The 13,901-nt window shown below is 49.9% G+C and overlaps 1 protein-coding gene across 8 annotated transcripts in view; it reads left to right on the top strand.

Moving 5' to 3' along the window:
- Positions 1-13,901, top strand: part of arvcfb (ARVCF delta catenin family member b) — a 208,675-nt gene that overhangs the window by 96,182 nt on the left and 98,592 nt on the right. The window contains exon 1 of one of the 8 annotated variants that reach the window (XM_086207469.1): positions 515-752. The exons of the other annotated variants lie outside the window; for them this stretch is intronic. Coding sequence (XP_086063595.1) covers positions 732-752 — 21 coding nt within the window. The 5' untranslated portion in view covers positions 515-731. Of the gene's footprint in view, positions 1-514; positions 753-13,901 lie in introns of those variants that run through there. 8 annotated transcript variants of the gene reach the window in all.

The following is a 13,901-nucleotide window of genomic DNA, read 5'->3' as shown; positions in this document are numbered from 1 at the left end:
ATGCCTCATGGTGCCAACACACAAACACCTGATGGACGCAATCTTTACCGTCTAACAGGTCTGCCAGAGTCGTCTGGGCCTCCTGCTGTGTGTACCATAAACAGACCTTAAAATAATTGATGAATGTGTCTGAACTTTTTAAATCCAAATGCTTGGATTTCACAATAAAACCCGTGTGAGTTGTGCTGAAGCAGTTGCGCTTTGCTCAGACATGAACTTTTATCAATCATATAAATTCAGTCAGCTCAAACTGCTCCCTCACCTCAGCTTCCTTGGGATTCCCAGGCTTTGTTTGGATTGGAAGCAGAACTCAAATAAGTTATCAGTCAGTTTTCTTCTGTCTTCATGTTGCTTAGCTAAACTTTTTAAGAAAACTTGAAATCAGTACATCATTTTTCTAGTTGTAATATTTGATGCTCTGCTGAGTTTCCAATCTCCCTGCCAGTTTTCATTTCTACGCGCTTTTACTCTGAAAAGCCCCTGACTAGACTTCCTGTGTGTGCTCCGCTGCGTGCGCGCAGCTTGCCGCGGCTGCTAGAGGATGGCTGCCTGCGTCTGAGCCGCTGCCTCTGCGCCCTCAGAGGGAAAACTCCGCGTAGATAGACGAGGATAACGCGAGGACACGGAGAAGAGGAGGGAGAGGAGAAGTTTTCCCGAGAGCAGGAAATAGTCGCCACATTTGCCAGAGAGGTTTTTCATTTCCCCGGGACGGAAGGGAGGGATCTCGGACCATGCCTGCTGAAGTGAAACAGGTTAGTGTGGGTGCCGGGCTCCTCGCGGGCTCCTCTCCTCCTCCTGCCTCCCAGACCTTCATTCTGGGGGTTTTGTTGCCTGATGTGTTACATCACTCTTCGTCGTGCGTGTGTGTGTGTGTGTGTGTGTGTGTGTGTGTGTGTGTGTGTGTGTGTGTGTGTGTGTGTGTGTGTGTGGTGAACACATGGGAGCAGAGATGCGTGCATGTCCTTCAGGATGATGTGTGCGTGTCAGCAGACGCGGTAAAGACACTTGGAGACAGAAGTGTGGGTGCCGCTGCCGGACCCACGGATGCGCTCGGCCGTGTCAGCAGGAGTGTGTGGCCGTGGCTGAGTGGGGAACTCCTGAAAGTTTGCCCCCGATCAGCGGCCGGGAGGCTGTGAATGAAGCCCGGCCGGGATTTATAGCCGCGGCCGAGCTGCTGATTGTGTGAGAGACGCGTTGGCATTAAAGGCTTTTTGTCTTTGACTTGCACAGATACTGCAGGAATGTGCTTCTGTAGCGCTTAGTGTTACTGTGTGTGCGCGTGCGTGTGCGCGCGTGCGTGTGTGTGTGCGTGTGTGTGCAGGCCATGATGTGCATACATTACTGCGAGTGTGTTTGAAGTGCGTCCACAGCCTGCCTACACCATCACAACACTCTTTTCCCCGCCAAGCTTGGCAGCACTCAGCATCAACACCAAAACGAAGACAGACGTCCAAAAATAAAGAATTAAAAAAATAATAAAAGAAAAGTGAGAAAGTGGAGGATGAAATAAGGTCAACTTCTCATCAGCGCTTCGCCTCCGCTGGGGCGGGAGGGGAGGAGTCAGCAAACCTCTGTCTGGCACACTCAAACATTCTGCCAGCTCTCCACATTGCTGCGATAATAACACGGCACCGGTGGACCCACGCCACCCGCTGCTGCCTCTGCTCTCTCGCTCCTCTGCTCTCGCCATCCCTCCGTCCTGTTGAGTTTCAGGTGTGAGACGATGGATCCAAACCAGGCGGAACCCTGGTCTGGATTCATGTGAAGGAGACGCTGACAGCCTGAGTCCACGTCCTCCTCACGTTTATCCCAAAATGGCTCAGGGAGGTGCAGGATGACCCCCCTGGCCATGACCCCCTTGGGGCCGGGATGGTCGGCATACCTCGGGCCCGGCCGGCTTTGTGGCGTGGCCTTTTCAACCCAGCTGGACATTCCTCAGCTCGGGAGCACCTGCTGGACGCCAGCGTGCCTTACTTACTCTTACAAGCATCCGTGTTGGACCAGCAGGTCACTGTAGCAGCGCGAGGAGGCTCAGTGAGGTCATCCAAGTCCCAGTGGGAGGGGGGAGGGACTGGTCGATTGGTAAATGGACTGCAGTTACATGGTGGAGGGTTCCACGCCAGCGCCGACCTGCAGGAGCATCAGGGCTTCCCTCTTGACCTCCAGGAGGATTAGAGGCCCTGAGGACTGAACCAGCAGCTCTTCAGGCTCCTGACAGCCATGACCAGAGCGGCAGGTGCCGGCAGGTGCCGGCAGGTGCCGGTACACCCTCTTCAACCTGGCTGCTGAAAGACTTTTCTTCCTCTTCACCATTTGCATCACAAACCCATCAAGTTAGCCAGCGGCGTCTCGTTCCGCTGGAGCCGCGCGGACGTTCAGCTGCAGAATAATGAGAGTCGTCATCGACTCCCCCTCGCGCTGACGGCAGCTCGGCTGAAGTACTTCAGTCCACAGAATACTGCACGAGTGCCACCGGAAAGGTGTTGCAGTAAAATTACATAGTACAAATAAGAAGCACCTCCATAGTACTTGTGTGTAGTAATCAGAGTGTCCTGAGGACTTGAGATGTCAAGTTGTGTGGGTGGGAACGAACTCATTACATTTACCAGCATTACTGTCATTGAGGAGTTTTTTGTGTACTTGTACTTTTAGAAATAGTCTTTAAAATTTGTGGTTTTGATTTCCGAGCTATTGTCCTTCGCTGCGTTCTCATTGGTTACTGAGTAAAGAGAAATGTAGGCCAGATAAAAATCGTAAAGTGACAGCGTGGAGACTCCTGCAGTGCATGATGGGTAGGAGGACAACCTGGAGCTCTGTCTCCAGAGAGACAGAGACGGACGGTGGTGCAGACCAGCTCAAACTGGGAGGAGCTGACGTGAAGCCCTGGGCCGCCGTGTTCAAGGGGCCGCTTCAGCTTCAGGTGTAGGCAGCAGCGATATTCTGCAGTGTCAGCAGTTTTCTTCCAGAGAGAGAGAGAGAGAGAGAGAGAGAGCTCACAGCTCCACGTCAACCCTGCACACGCGTGTGGAGGTGAGTGAAGGAGGATTTTATTGGCCATCTTCATTTCAGCTGTCACACTACACAGGAGAGCCCCCCCCCCCCCCCCCCATGTTGTAAGAAGTAACTAAGTTACTTTTACTTTGACATTCTACTTTTACTTGACTAACCTTTTTGACTGGTAATTTTATTTGTACTTAAAGGCGCACAAAGCCTCGTTGGTTTCGTGATTTCATTTCTGTCTCAAATCGTAGGCGTCGCCCCTTGACCCGCCCCCCGAATCCATGATGAAAAAGTGCAGTCACACAGGATGTTCACACAAACGTAACAAACCATGTGACGAGATGGGGGGTGCATTCATTGGGGAACGAGCAGGAATAAACTCATCAAATACTTTTAAGTTTGTCAGCGGTAACTCATGACCTGACATCATGACGACATCGTACAAAGACTTAGAGGTTGAATTTACTCACCCAACACTTGGAGTTTGCTCACTCAGCTTAGCGACGTTAGCACAGCACAGGTCCACCCCCATGTCGATGCGCCTTCATGACGTTTACAGAAACGGGGGGGCGGGTATTTGAGTCAAGTTTTTCTGTGCTCTTTCCATGTCCGTCAGGTTGCTTTGAAAGACGTCACTGACGCCATGTTTGTAGTGGAGCTAAAGTCATGGCGCCATGGCAACAGCGAGCGCCGGTCAGGGTCACAACTCAAAGAGGCTTCAGACGAGCAGCTTGGCGGCCTGTTATAGTTTCTGAAGTTATGCTGAGTCAGCATCTAGTTTGTCTCCTGGTCTCTCTGCACGTGTGTCCCGGTGTGTTAGTGTGACTTTCAAAGTAAAATTTCACATAACGAACACGTTAAACGGACTCTTGCTGACGTGGTGCGGTGTGATGATCTGGCGTGATGATCCTCTGAGCGTGTGGCGGCTGAAACCTCTGCTGGAGTGTCGACAGTGAAGGGGGCACGAGGGCGCTGCTGACGGTGCTGAGGCAGGCTTCAGTGGCCCGGCGCCGCCGCCACAGTGCCACATCAGCTGTCCTCCAGACTCTGGCCCGGCAGGGTTCGGCTCTCACCCACTCAGAACTCACTGGCAGAGGCTGCAGCATCGCCTCTTCATGAAAAATAGACAGACAGATTTGTCGCGAAGGAGGAAGGCAAACATCATGAATAATCCAGCAGCCGCCATCCTGCCAAGGCCGATCCTGAAAACCGACTCGCCTTTTTCTCCCCAGCAAGAAGGAGCCTCCTGAATACCAACCCCTCTCATCGATGGCCCAGGCTGAAGCAGGTCTGGTCTTCAGGTGCCCCCCCCCCCCCCCCCCCATGCTTCAGAAAAACGAAATTATAGACTCTCAAACGCCTGATGCCTGGACGGTGCTCTTTAGGCCCCCAGCGACCGTCAGCCGATCAATACTTGAGGATATGTAGAGCATGAGGAGTGTGTGTGTGTGTGTGTGTGTGTGTGTGTGTGTGTGTGTGGTGGTGGGGGGGGGGTCATATGAGAGTAACGGCAGTGACCGGAAACATACAATATGAATCCTTAATAGCTGAGGAGAGTGCATGAGAGGAAGGGGCACTTACCGGGGGGGATGGTGGAGGTGGGGCGGGGGGTGGGTGTGGGGGGGTCTGTGTTTGGAAGGTGAGAGGAGCTGTTGTGATCATAAGGTGGTGGTGGTGCTGCCAGATGGCCCTCCCATCACACAGCCGCTCCATACTGGCCATTGCTGCCATACCATTCCCATAGCTGCTCTGGCATGAACCACAACGTGACATGTTACACCCCCCCCCCCCCCACACACACACACACACACACACACATCCCAGCACGCCTGTTCCTGGTCTCAGGAACATGAACTTACATGCTAACCACCCAGATGAGTCAGTGGTAACCTGGTAACAGCGGCTCCTCACTCCCTTTGTTTGCTGCTTTTGGAGGCTTAATTTATTAGTAGTAGTACAGTAGTGGTAATAATAGTAGTAGTCGTAGAAGTAGTACACGATCCTGGCAAACAAAAAGCTATTTTACACATGGAACTCTTGTTTTCTGTCAACAACATCACGTCTGTTTGTACCTCAAAACCTGGGATGCACCATAATTTGTTTTGCTTTTTTTTGGGCCAAAACCGGTTTTATGGCTGTTAAGAACTTTGAGGTTTGTTGTACTCTGTGATATTACATCCACCAGTTACTGCACACGTATACTGCATATATAAAGTATATGCAGGTTTCTGCAGGAACAGTTTCCATCTCCATGTGTGACTGATGATCTAAAATAAAACAATGCAATAATAGTTTGAAGAAATGTATTGGAGTCAGGAGAAGTTTACCGTCCCGGCTCCGCCATGTTGATGTACACAAAAGACTTCAAACCAAACGTCTCAAAACCTTGAATAGTTGACATCCTTGATAACTAATCACCAGTAATGTGGGTACAATAATTAAGTTGGTATTGGAACAGCGAGGGAAGCCTTCACAGATTACATGACCTTCCTGCAGCCTCAAAAAGCAGGAAGAAAGACAGCAGGTGGTGTAAAACTACAGAAAGATGTCCAAATGTGTGATGTCACTGCTGGAATATTACAGTAGCAGTAAACACCGTATGTTGTCAAAGCTGGCTGGCAGTGGGACCCTCGCCCTCGCTCACTCTGTCTGACCGCCATGATGCGCCAACGCTTTCATCATCACGTTGATGGAACCAATCGGAGCGCCTGAGGGGAGGAGCCTCTCTGGATTTTAATCACCTGTTCAGCTCGACAGGGCGGGGCTTCTCTCTGACATCATTCATCCAGTTGGACAACAACCGCCACAGCCGTCAATCAGCTGCTCATGGCGTCTTGTCCGGTCAACGCATCTTTGTGCTTTTCCTTCCATCACATTTGGTGAGTCTTCCAGAGTTTAGGTGTCAGCCCACTCACGGATGCACACACACACACACACACACACACACACACACACACACACTGGAGGCTACACAGGAACATCAATTGACTTGGTGGTTTATTTACTCGGTGTTTGTCTGCAGGCTGCGGACAGTGAGATTCACAGTTTCCCTGAGTGTGTCCAATAAACACCTTCCTATCTGTGCTGCTGGAAGCCAGCAACAAAAGCCCTCGATCGGGGAGATAAGGACGCGAGTTGCCTCAAAGAAAGCAGGAGAGGCTGCATCAGTCTGCGGTAGCGAGCGAAGGAAGTAAAACTCATTAGCTACAACGGAGCTCGGAGCCAAAGCCAGGCTGCAGTTATTGTAGTGACAATATTTACATGATAATTTCATATTCTAATGGCGGTGTGATTATATAACTGTTACAGTTGGATCATTACACAATAGCCCATCGCAGAGGGAGTGAAGACCTCCTTTCTCAGCAGCCCAGGAGCTTGTGTGTGTGTGTGTGTGTGTGTGTGTGTGTGTGTGTGTGTGTGTGTGTGTGTTTGAGAGAGAGATCAGCAGTGTTGGGCAAGTTACAGTACATTTGTAACAAGGTGTTGTTACTTGTAACTGCTCTCCAGAAGTACCTGAGTTACTGCATCATGAAAGTCACTCCTAACCAGGGAAAGTACTTTTCTGTTACCATGAAATACTCTAATCGAAGTACCAAATGTAGCATGGCGTGCTCGAGCTACTGTGGGACGCCATTCAAACTGTGGTTGGCAACTTAACACTTTGAAATCCTGGCTCTGTTTACACTGGACCTCCTTTGAAACCGGATCTGCCAATGCAGCCGCCATGATGGTTTACAACTGTAGCGCTGGTGACCCTGATCATGTGACCTCAGCGAAGCAATGGCTGGAGCAAAAATGTCTGACATCACATGCAAGCGCTTTGGCTAACCGAAGGGTTTCAGATGTCAAACCACCAAGTTGGATGATGGAGGTAAAAAAACACAGTGACAAGTAAAAATCCTCTTTAAGTTCCAGTACTTGTACTGGTGTTAGAGCCGTGGTATCGAGTATCAGCACAGAGTTCTAGCAACTGTAGAAAATAGTGGGGGGACAGTCACATGTACTCAGCTCTGCAGCGTCTGCAGCACAGAGCTCTCAGGTGCAGGAAAACAATGGTAGACCGGAACTGTTCTCCTGACAGGCCGGAGAACATCCGACTCCTCCGTCAGTAGATCAAGAGGAGGCTGGTGGGCTTCTGGGGCCTTCTGAATAGAGCTGGGGCTTCTTTGACTGCTCTGTATAGTTCATGGAGGCTCCGCCCCCTCTATCCTGCAGCTGGGGACCTCTGAGAGGGGCCCTGAGGGGGGAGGTCAAAGTCCTCGTAAAGCTTCCCTCAACCAGAAACCACCAAACAAATGCCTCCCTGCTCCCTTCTCTTCTGTCTTTCTCCTTTAACCTCCTTTGGGACGGTCGACATTGTACCATGCAGTACGTTCGGCGTAACCATGGGGGCTGGGGGGGGGGGGGGGGGCAAGACATGCAGGACAGGCTCTTCTCACGTATTTAGTCTGGAACTTTCTTTTGAGGGATTAGCCCACTTCCTGCCTCTGGGCCAGCCGCTGGAAGCAGTCACGATGCCGGCGAGAGCATCGATCAGCCGTCATCGCACCATCTGTCTCCGGCTGCCTTTTGGGATTAATGATTCCCTCTGACAGCTCTTAGTGGAGCTCTATTAGTGTCGGCTGACCATTCAGATTACGCTGACATGTGGCGCTGCGAGGGCCTCGCATCCTTGCTTTATTTAGCACGTACTACACACTCGTTACAGCCAGGGAAAGTAGGATTTGCTGCTCGGGGATTTTGTGCTGACACAAATGTACAGGAACAGTCCTGAATTTCAAATTAAAATAGGCAGAAATTAATTCAGTGAATTAACTTGTTCCATGCAGTTTATTGTTTGACCCTGAAGTAGCACTAACACAACACATCTTATTAGTGCTGCCAAAGCTGTGGTTCTCCAGCCCCGACGGACGCGCCGAGGCTCGTCTTTAATTAAGTAACAGGTCTCCAATATGAAGTAGAGCGACAACCGGACACGATCAATAGCTGATATTCACCTTTATATGTGTTGATTGCAGGCAGTGAGAAGTCCTGTTTGCACTCTGGACAGAACCATTGAATCAGTGGTGACACTTACCAGTGAGGGTACGTTAATAACGGTTAATTAATGCTTCATTAGCTCTTAGCCATGCTCGGTTAGGAAGGATCGAATGGTATTGATCTTCAGGGCTGACATTGATTCATAGTCAAGTCAACGAGGCCGATAGCGACTGCCTCCCAGCTGCAGGAACTGTTTCACGGCCGTATTTAGATGAACACGTGTGCTGTGTAAAGTTTCTTTATTCACAATTAATCATGTAAACCTTGAACATCCTGAAAATATGAAGAAATAAACACGGGAATAAATTAACTCCTAAAACCTGCATTTATTTGGTGTCCTGCCTTTTTCAGCAGGCTTGTACTGAACTGAATGCTAAATTAACTTCTTGGGCAAACTTCTCTGACTTAGAATAAAATTCAGGGTTTTCCTTTTTCTGATGTCACTGAGTGAAGACGAACGGTCCACCCCCAGTTAACAGCTGACTCTTTGTTCCTGCCGCACATACATAGTCACATAACTCGTTACTATGAAGACTAGCAGAAGCCTCCTAGTGGCTCAGCAGACCTTCAGCTTCTGACTGTTGGAGGTCCATTTATTGCTTATTAAGAGCTCAGTCACAAAGCCTGTGGGACTTTGAAGTGAGGACCGGCGGTTGCTGACCCGCCGGCGGTTGAACCACATTGATGAGGTCCGTCGCTTCATTAGGATGCTATTCCGGACCTTGCAGCACACAATAGTGGCTGTTATTGCTGATGGCTAAAGTCCAGGCAGAAAAATAGAAGAGAGCAGGAGAGGGAGAGTGAAAGGGAAAGTCCAAACCACTGTAAGTTGACCGGCCTTGAGGCCACGGCAGCCCCCGCTACACGCCGCCTCCACTGGAGCTGCCGCGCACAAACATTATGCTAACCAGTGGCAAGAGTTCAGCCAAACCAGGAACACAACCCCCTAAAATGGGAAAGATGAATGAGTTCCTGGCATTCTTTGTGCCGCCGATTCTCCACACAGACAACAGTTTGTACAGTTCAGTGGTTTCTACAATGGAGGCATTCAGACGCTGGGGGGCTGTCATTTGCCATTATAGGTGATGGCACAGCAATGTTGCTCACCTCCTCATCTTCTCTTGATATCCCATTCCCACAGGAGCTGCTGGGGAACAATGGAGGGATGCGCCTCCTCACACATTCCACAAAGCTCGATTGAGCTGTCTAACGAACCTCTCCGGCGTACGTGGCCAGCGATGACTGCTGGGGCATCAGGAAAATACCACCTCGCCCCATCACACCCCCTTTACATTTAATTAGTTTGGAATGTGTAATAGGCTGTGAAGAGGAGCGCGGCGCAGGGTGGGTGTGCGGAGGAGGGCCAGGTGCCAGCCGGCCGTGGAAGGTGCTGTACTTAACGCTGGTCCAGGCTTTTAGAGCTGCCAGGTTCCTGTAGCTGGAGCCAAGCAGGCTTTTAGTTTGGTAACGGGACTTTGTAGCTGTGTGTTCTCTTTCTGAAGAGGCTGGGGGGGGCAACTAGATGTTGGGCAGAAAAGGTTGAGTCAAGATACAATCGGAGGCCAGGAGACATCAAACGCAACGGGAAGTTCTTTCCTCCTGTTGTAACTCAATCCCATGCTGTTGGAGGGAAGTCAAGACAAACACAGGGATTTTACTCTGCCATAAACTTTAATTTGTAAATGATTTAGCAGTTTAAATGATTTGTTAATAGTTGCTTGGAGAGGAAGAGAGTACACCAGGTTTGGCACATTAGCAACACACCAAGTGACAGCGACAGGTGTGACCCTGGAGCTAAAACCTGCATGAGTAAAATTCAAGAGAATTGTTGCTAAATGCTAAAACTCCTTAAAGTCAACGGGAAGAGTTCAGCGCGCACGTTAGCAGCCTGTGCAGCAGGACACACGAGCGACTGCACCACCTGGTTCCATGATTATTTGTCTCATAGTGCTGGACAACGATACATAAATCAAGCTCTTAATGTTGGTGTCTGTGAGCTTGTGGACTTTAGAAGAAATGCTTTAAACTTTGAACATTGATGCATCGCCTCTGAACGCAGACCTCTGTCTTCATCACACTCTCAGAGGTATTGGTTTCCCTACAGCTATTCTTAGTTACTATTGGTTACCGAGCCGGAGGAGGGATTCGTGGAGGGTCTCGTTTTAACTCCCTGGTGGGCCAGCAGCTGTACTATGGCGTTATTTTTCCTCTAATAATTCAGATTTAGGATGTGTGGTAAAGAGTGCACTAAAACCCATAAAGTTCTAAAAGTTAAGCAAACAAGGCCTGTTGACTCAGACCTCCTCGAGTTCCCAAATTCTTTCCATCGTGCTCTCGTACAGTTAAGAGAGGCTTAATCCAATAAAACCCACTCTTCGCCTTTCCGTGCTCTGTCCCTCCTGAATCCAGCTCTGGGTGGGGTGGGGGCAGTGGGGGTCTTAAGCGAGTTCCGGGTAAAAGGAGTGGCCTGCTGCAGCCTCTGTTGTTCAGGCCACAAAGGAACACAGGGAGTGTTTTGGGGGGTCAGCTGCATTCCAGACTGCACAAATCAGATGGGAGCACTCATTCCTCGGTCTCCTCCACTGTTAGCCGGCTCGTCTGTTTACCGTTCGTCGCTTATCCCCCCGTCCCTCACGCTACTGCCCCTGAAACACTGCCGCTAATTAGTGTCTTTAACCGGTCAGCAGGACAGGAATCAATGCCCTCCTTGTGCCGTGCGTAAGCATCACTTACTGTCCAGCCAGAAGTCATGGGAGACCAGGCTGCGAACTCTCCCTCCTTGATCCCTCATGTTCTCACGCCACTCATGTTGTGACTTTAACAAGGCCTCATTATGGTCCTGCAGGGCTGATGGAAGTGAACTGCGCCTGCTACGGCTAACATACCTAGAAACCACTTCACCGTCTACAGGGAAAACTGAGCGAGGAAGAGCAGACAGAGTCGAGTTCTGGGTTCAGCTGGGAATAAACTGGGCATTAGCTAATGGGCATTAGCATATCCTGACACACACCGGGAGAAAAGAGCCCTGTGCACGATCATGTTGCTAACACCACAACAGAGGCCTGACAGGCCTGGGGAGCGCACCGGTGACTGCTGGGCCCTGTGTCCAGAGACAGTATGTGGAAATAAAGTAGAGGAAACGTGCATGCACATGGACGTACAGCAGGAAAATGAATCATAATTGAATGAATCTTCAGACGAAGAGACAGTGTGTGAGAGCAGGTCCATCGTGTGTCACAGTACCATTTTAAGATCTGTCTGCATCCGCGTCTTCTTCTACAGACTCCAGAAACGTCTGTGTTTGATTCAGAGCCTCACAAATCCCAAATTGAGTTACAAATTGAGAGTAATTGCAATTGGATGTTTTCTTTTTCAAAACTGCAGCGCTACAGAGAGATAGAAAACTAATAAATATAAGTGGTTGTTGAGGAAGTGAATTACATACTTGACAAATACATGTACTTCATTACATTCATGGAAACCCTGTTTATAATCCGCTACAGTCCAGATCGCTGCCACATCTGAAAATCAACAAAAAGCACAAATTTGTGTATCTTGTGTGGCTTGAATATCATTCCCTGCAAAATTAAATGCAAAATCCTGTAAAACCCAATATTGTGTCAAGTGACGCAGGTGTGACACTGACCTCAGTGGTTCCATCTGCAAAACCTCCGCCCTCGCTCACCCTCCACCCACAGCGTGCATGCATCACTCCCCTGTTGTTTACATGAGTGATGACTGAATCCTAATGAATCTCACTGGTTTCTCTCCGTCTGTAATTAATTTGTGCTGTACTTTGTTGTAGTGCTGCAGATTTACAAATGTGAATATGCGAGTGTCAGTAAGTGTTGTGACAAATTGCCTTCATTCTCTACAGAATGCAGAATAAATCCAACTGATTTCTCTCAAATATATTCATCGCGGCGCAGTTTGAGAGTTGGATACTAAGTCTGCGGGACAGCCTTCAAAGGGAGAGCTATTGTGTCCCCGGCCACATTGTGGTGTGGAAATCACAGCGGGCACGTGCACAGAGACCCGTCTGAAATTACAAGCCCTGTCCGTACAATCTGAGGCTCGCAGGCTGCACGACTGGCATGGTGTCACCAGCCCTTCAACCCTGGAGCTCCTCGAGCTGCCGCCGCCACTGCTGCGTTGTACTCCAGTTTCCGTGTCAAACAAGCCTCCCGTCTTCACTCCAACAAACCTAATTAACTCCCCCTCTCGACTGAAGGCTCTTGCATCTCTTCTTGCACAGCCTCACTCATTTGAATTTTTCTTCTCCGAGTGTTTGGATTTCCAAACTGTGGTTATCTGGTGCCAGTTCACATCACCGGAACGCTCAGTGGATTGTTCCGCCATTCCAAAAGCGGGCTTACAATATTTGACCTGGCCTGTTTGTGGATTGAGGGAGCAGAGGTGTGTTCTGTCCGATGCAGAGGAAGACACACTGCCTCCTCGCCTCAGTCACCTCCCCAGGTAGGAGCTGGAGGAGTTCTCTCTGGAATGTTCACTCCACAGGCACAGTTTGCGCTTGAGCTTCTCCTGGATGTCAAGTGAATTTTTCAGACGCTTCTGTCTATGAATTCCTGTGCGTGATAATTTGTTTTTGGACTTTGCAAGTGGCAGGACAGCCGAATTGTGCAGTGAGGTTCTGAAGTGGGTCAACTTCGATCTAGAGCCTCTGCTCACCCTCAGAGGAGTGAGGGAGGAAGAGAAGCGTAGCGAGGAGAAATCCGCCACACCCGGACTTCACTGCACAACTCGTTCCCCTGCGGACGCGACCACGCGGACGCCGTATAGGACACCTGCACAGTGCTGCATTGGCGTTTGTGCAGGTAGTCGCTCGTCTCTCCTCACCACCTGATCGTTTTCTGACGTCTTCCCTCCATATCCAGATTCTTGTTGGGCAGTACTGCTGTGTGGCCTGGAGCAAATCCATCAGGAGAGGGAAGCCATGCAGTTTTATCTTGATATCTACTTTGACAGTTGCCCCCCAAACTCCAGCTGTGATACCGAAAAATGTTGACACGTTGACATGACATCGTGCCGTCAGGCTGTTTAGTACCAATCAGTTCTTCTTTGCTGCTCTAAAACGAGTCGCCAGAAGAAGCGCGGGCTGCTGTGCCATCTGCACATTTAAATTTATTCATTTATTTCAAGCTCCTTGAATTTTGTTTGAGCCGACTTCCTGGGGGGGGGGGGGGGGGGGGGGGGTCAGTGGCTTGAAAATGGCGCTGGTGGGATGCCAGCTTTCAGGCCCAACCCATGGTATTGCTGAACAACAGGCCCCAAAAGGCTTTTACTCGGGTGACCTTTTGACCTTTGGTATTTTTTTGCCATATCTTGATTTCTACAGCAAAGAATGGTTCCTAACTGGGACATCCCAGGGTCCCACGTCAGGACGCAACAATCAGGTGGTTTCAGATTTTGTGCGTTCTCAGTGTTTTTTATCAGTTGCGTGTCAGGTGTTGTATTTTGTAGCAGTAGTAAAAGTGCTGCACTACTATGGGAAGTTGCGTCCCTTGGCTCTGTGTTTCAGCTTGGCCACTTCACGTGATGAGGACTTGGTCTCTGGTGGATCTTTCAGTCCTGGCTGGCAGGCAGAGTGGCCTTAATTGTTGAATGCCCCTGGAACGTGCCTCACTAATGGGGCTGCAGAGTCCCAATCAGTCAGCGCTGTGTTGTCTCTAACATCCCAGCGTGAGCAAGCAGGGCAGCTTGATGACGCGACAAACCGCTTTGGTCTGGGGACGCCACTCTGGAGGCCGTGGCTTGAAGGAACGGTATCTCTTTCATGCTTCTTTCAGGCCGTCTGATGTTTCAGCGGAATCCAGCTGAGATGGTGTTTTATGTTAACGTCT

Source organism: Aulostomus chinensis, chromosome 6 (assembly GCF_037954235.1).
Source record: "Aulostomus chinensis isolate RoL2024-O1b breed Wild chromosome 6, RoL_Achi_v1.0, whole genome shotgun sequence".
Lineage (NCBI taxonomy): Eukaryota > Metazoa > Chordata > Actinopteri > Syngnathiformes > Aulostomidae > Aulostomus > Aulostomus chinensis.
This window is presented reverse-complemented; position numbering and strand designations above follow the sequence as displayed.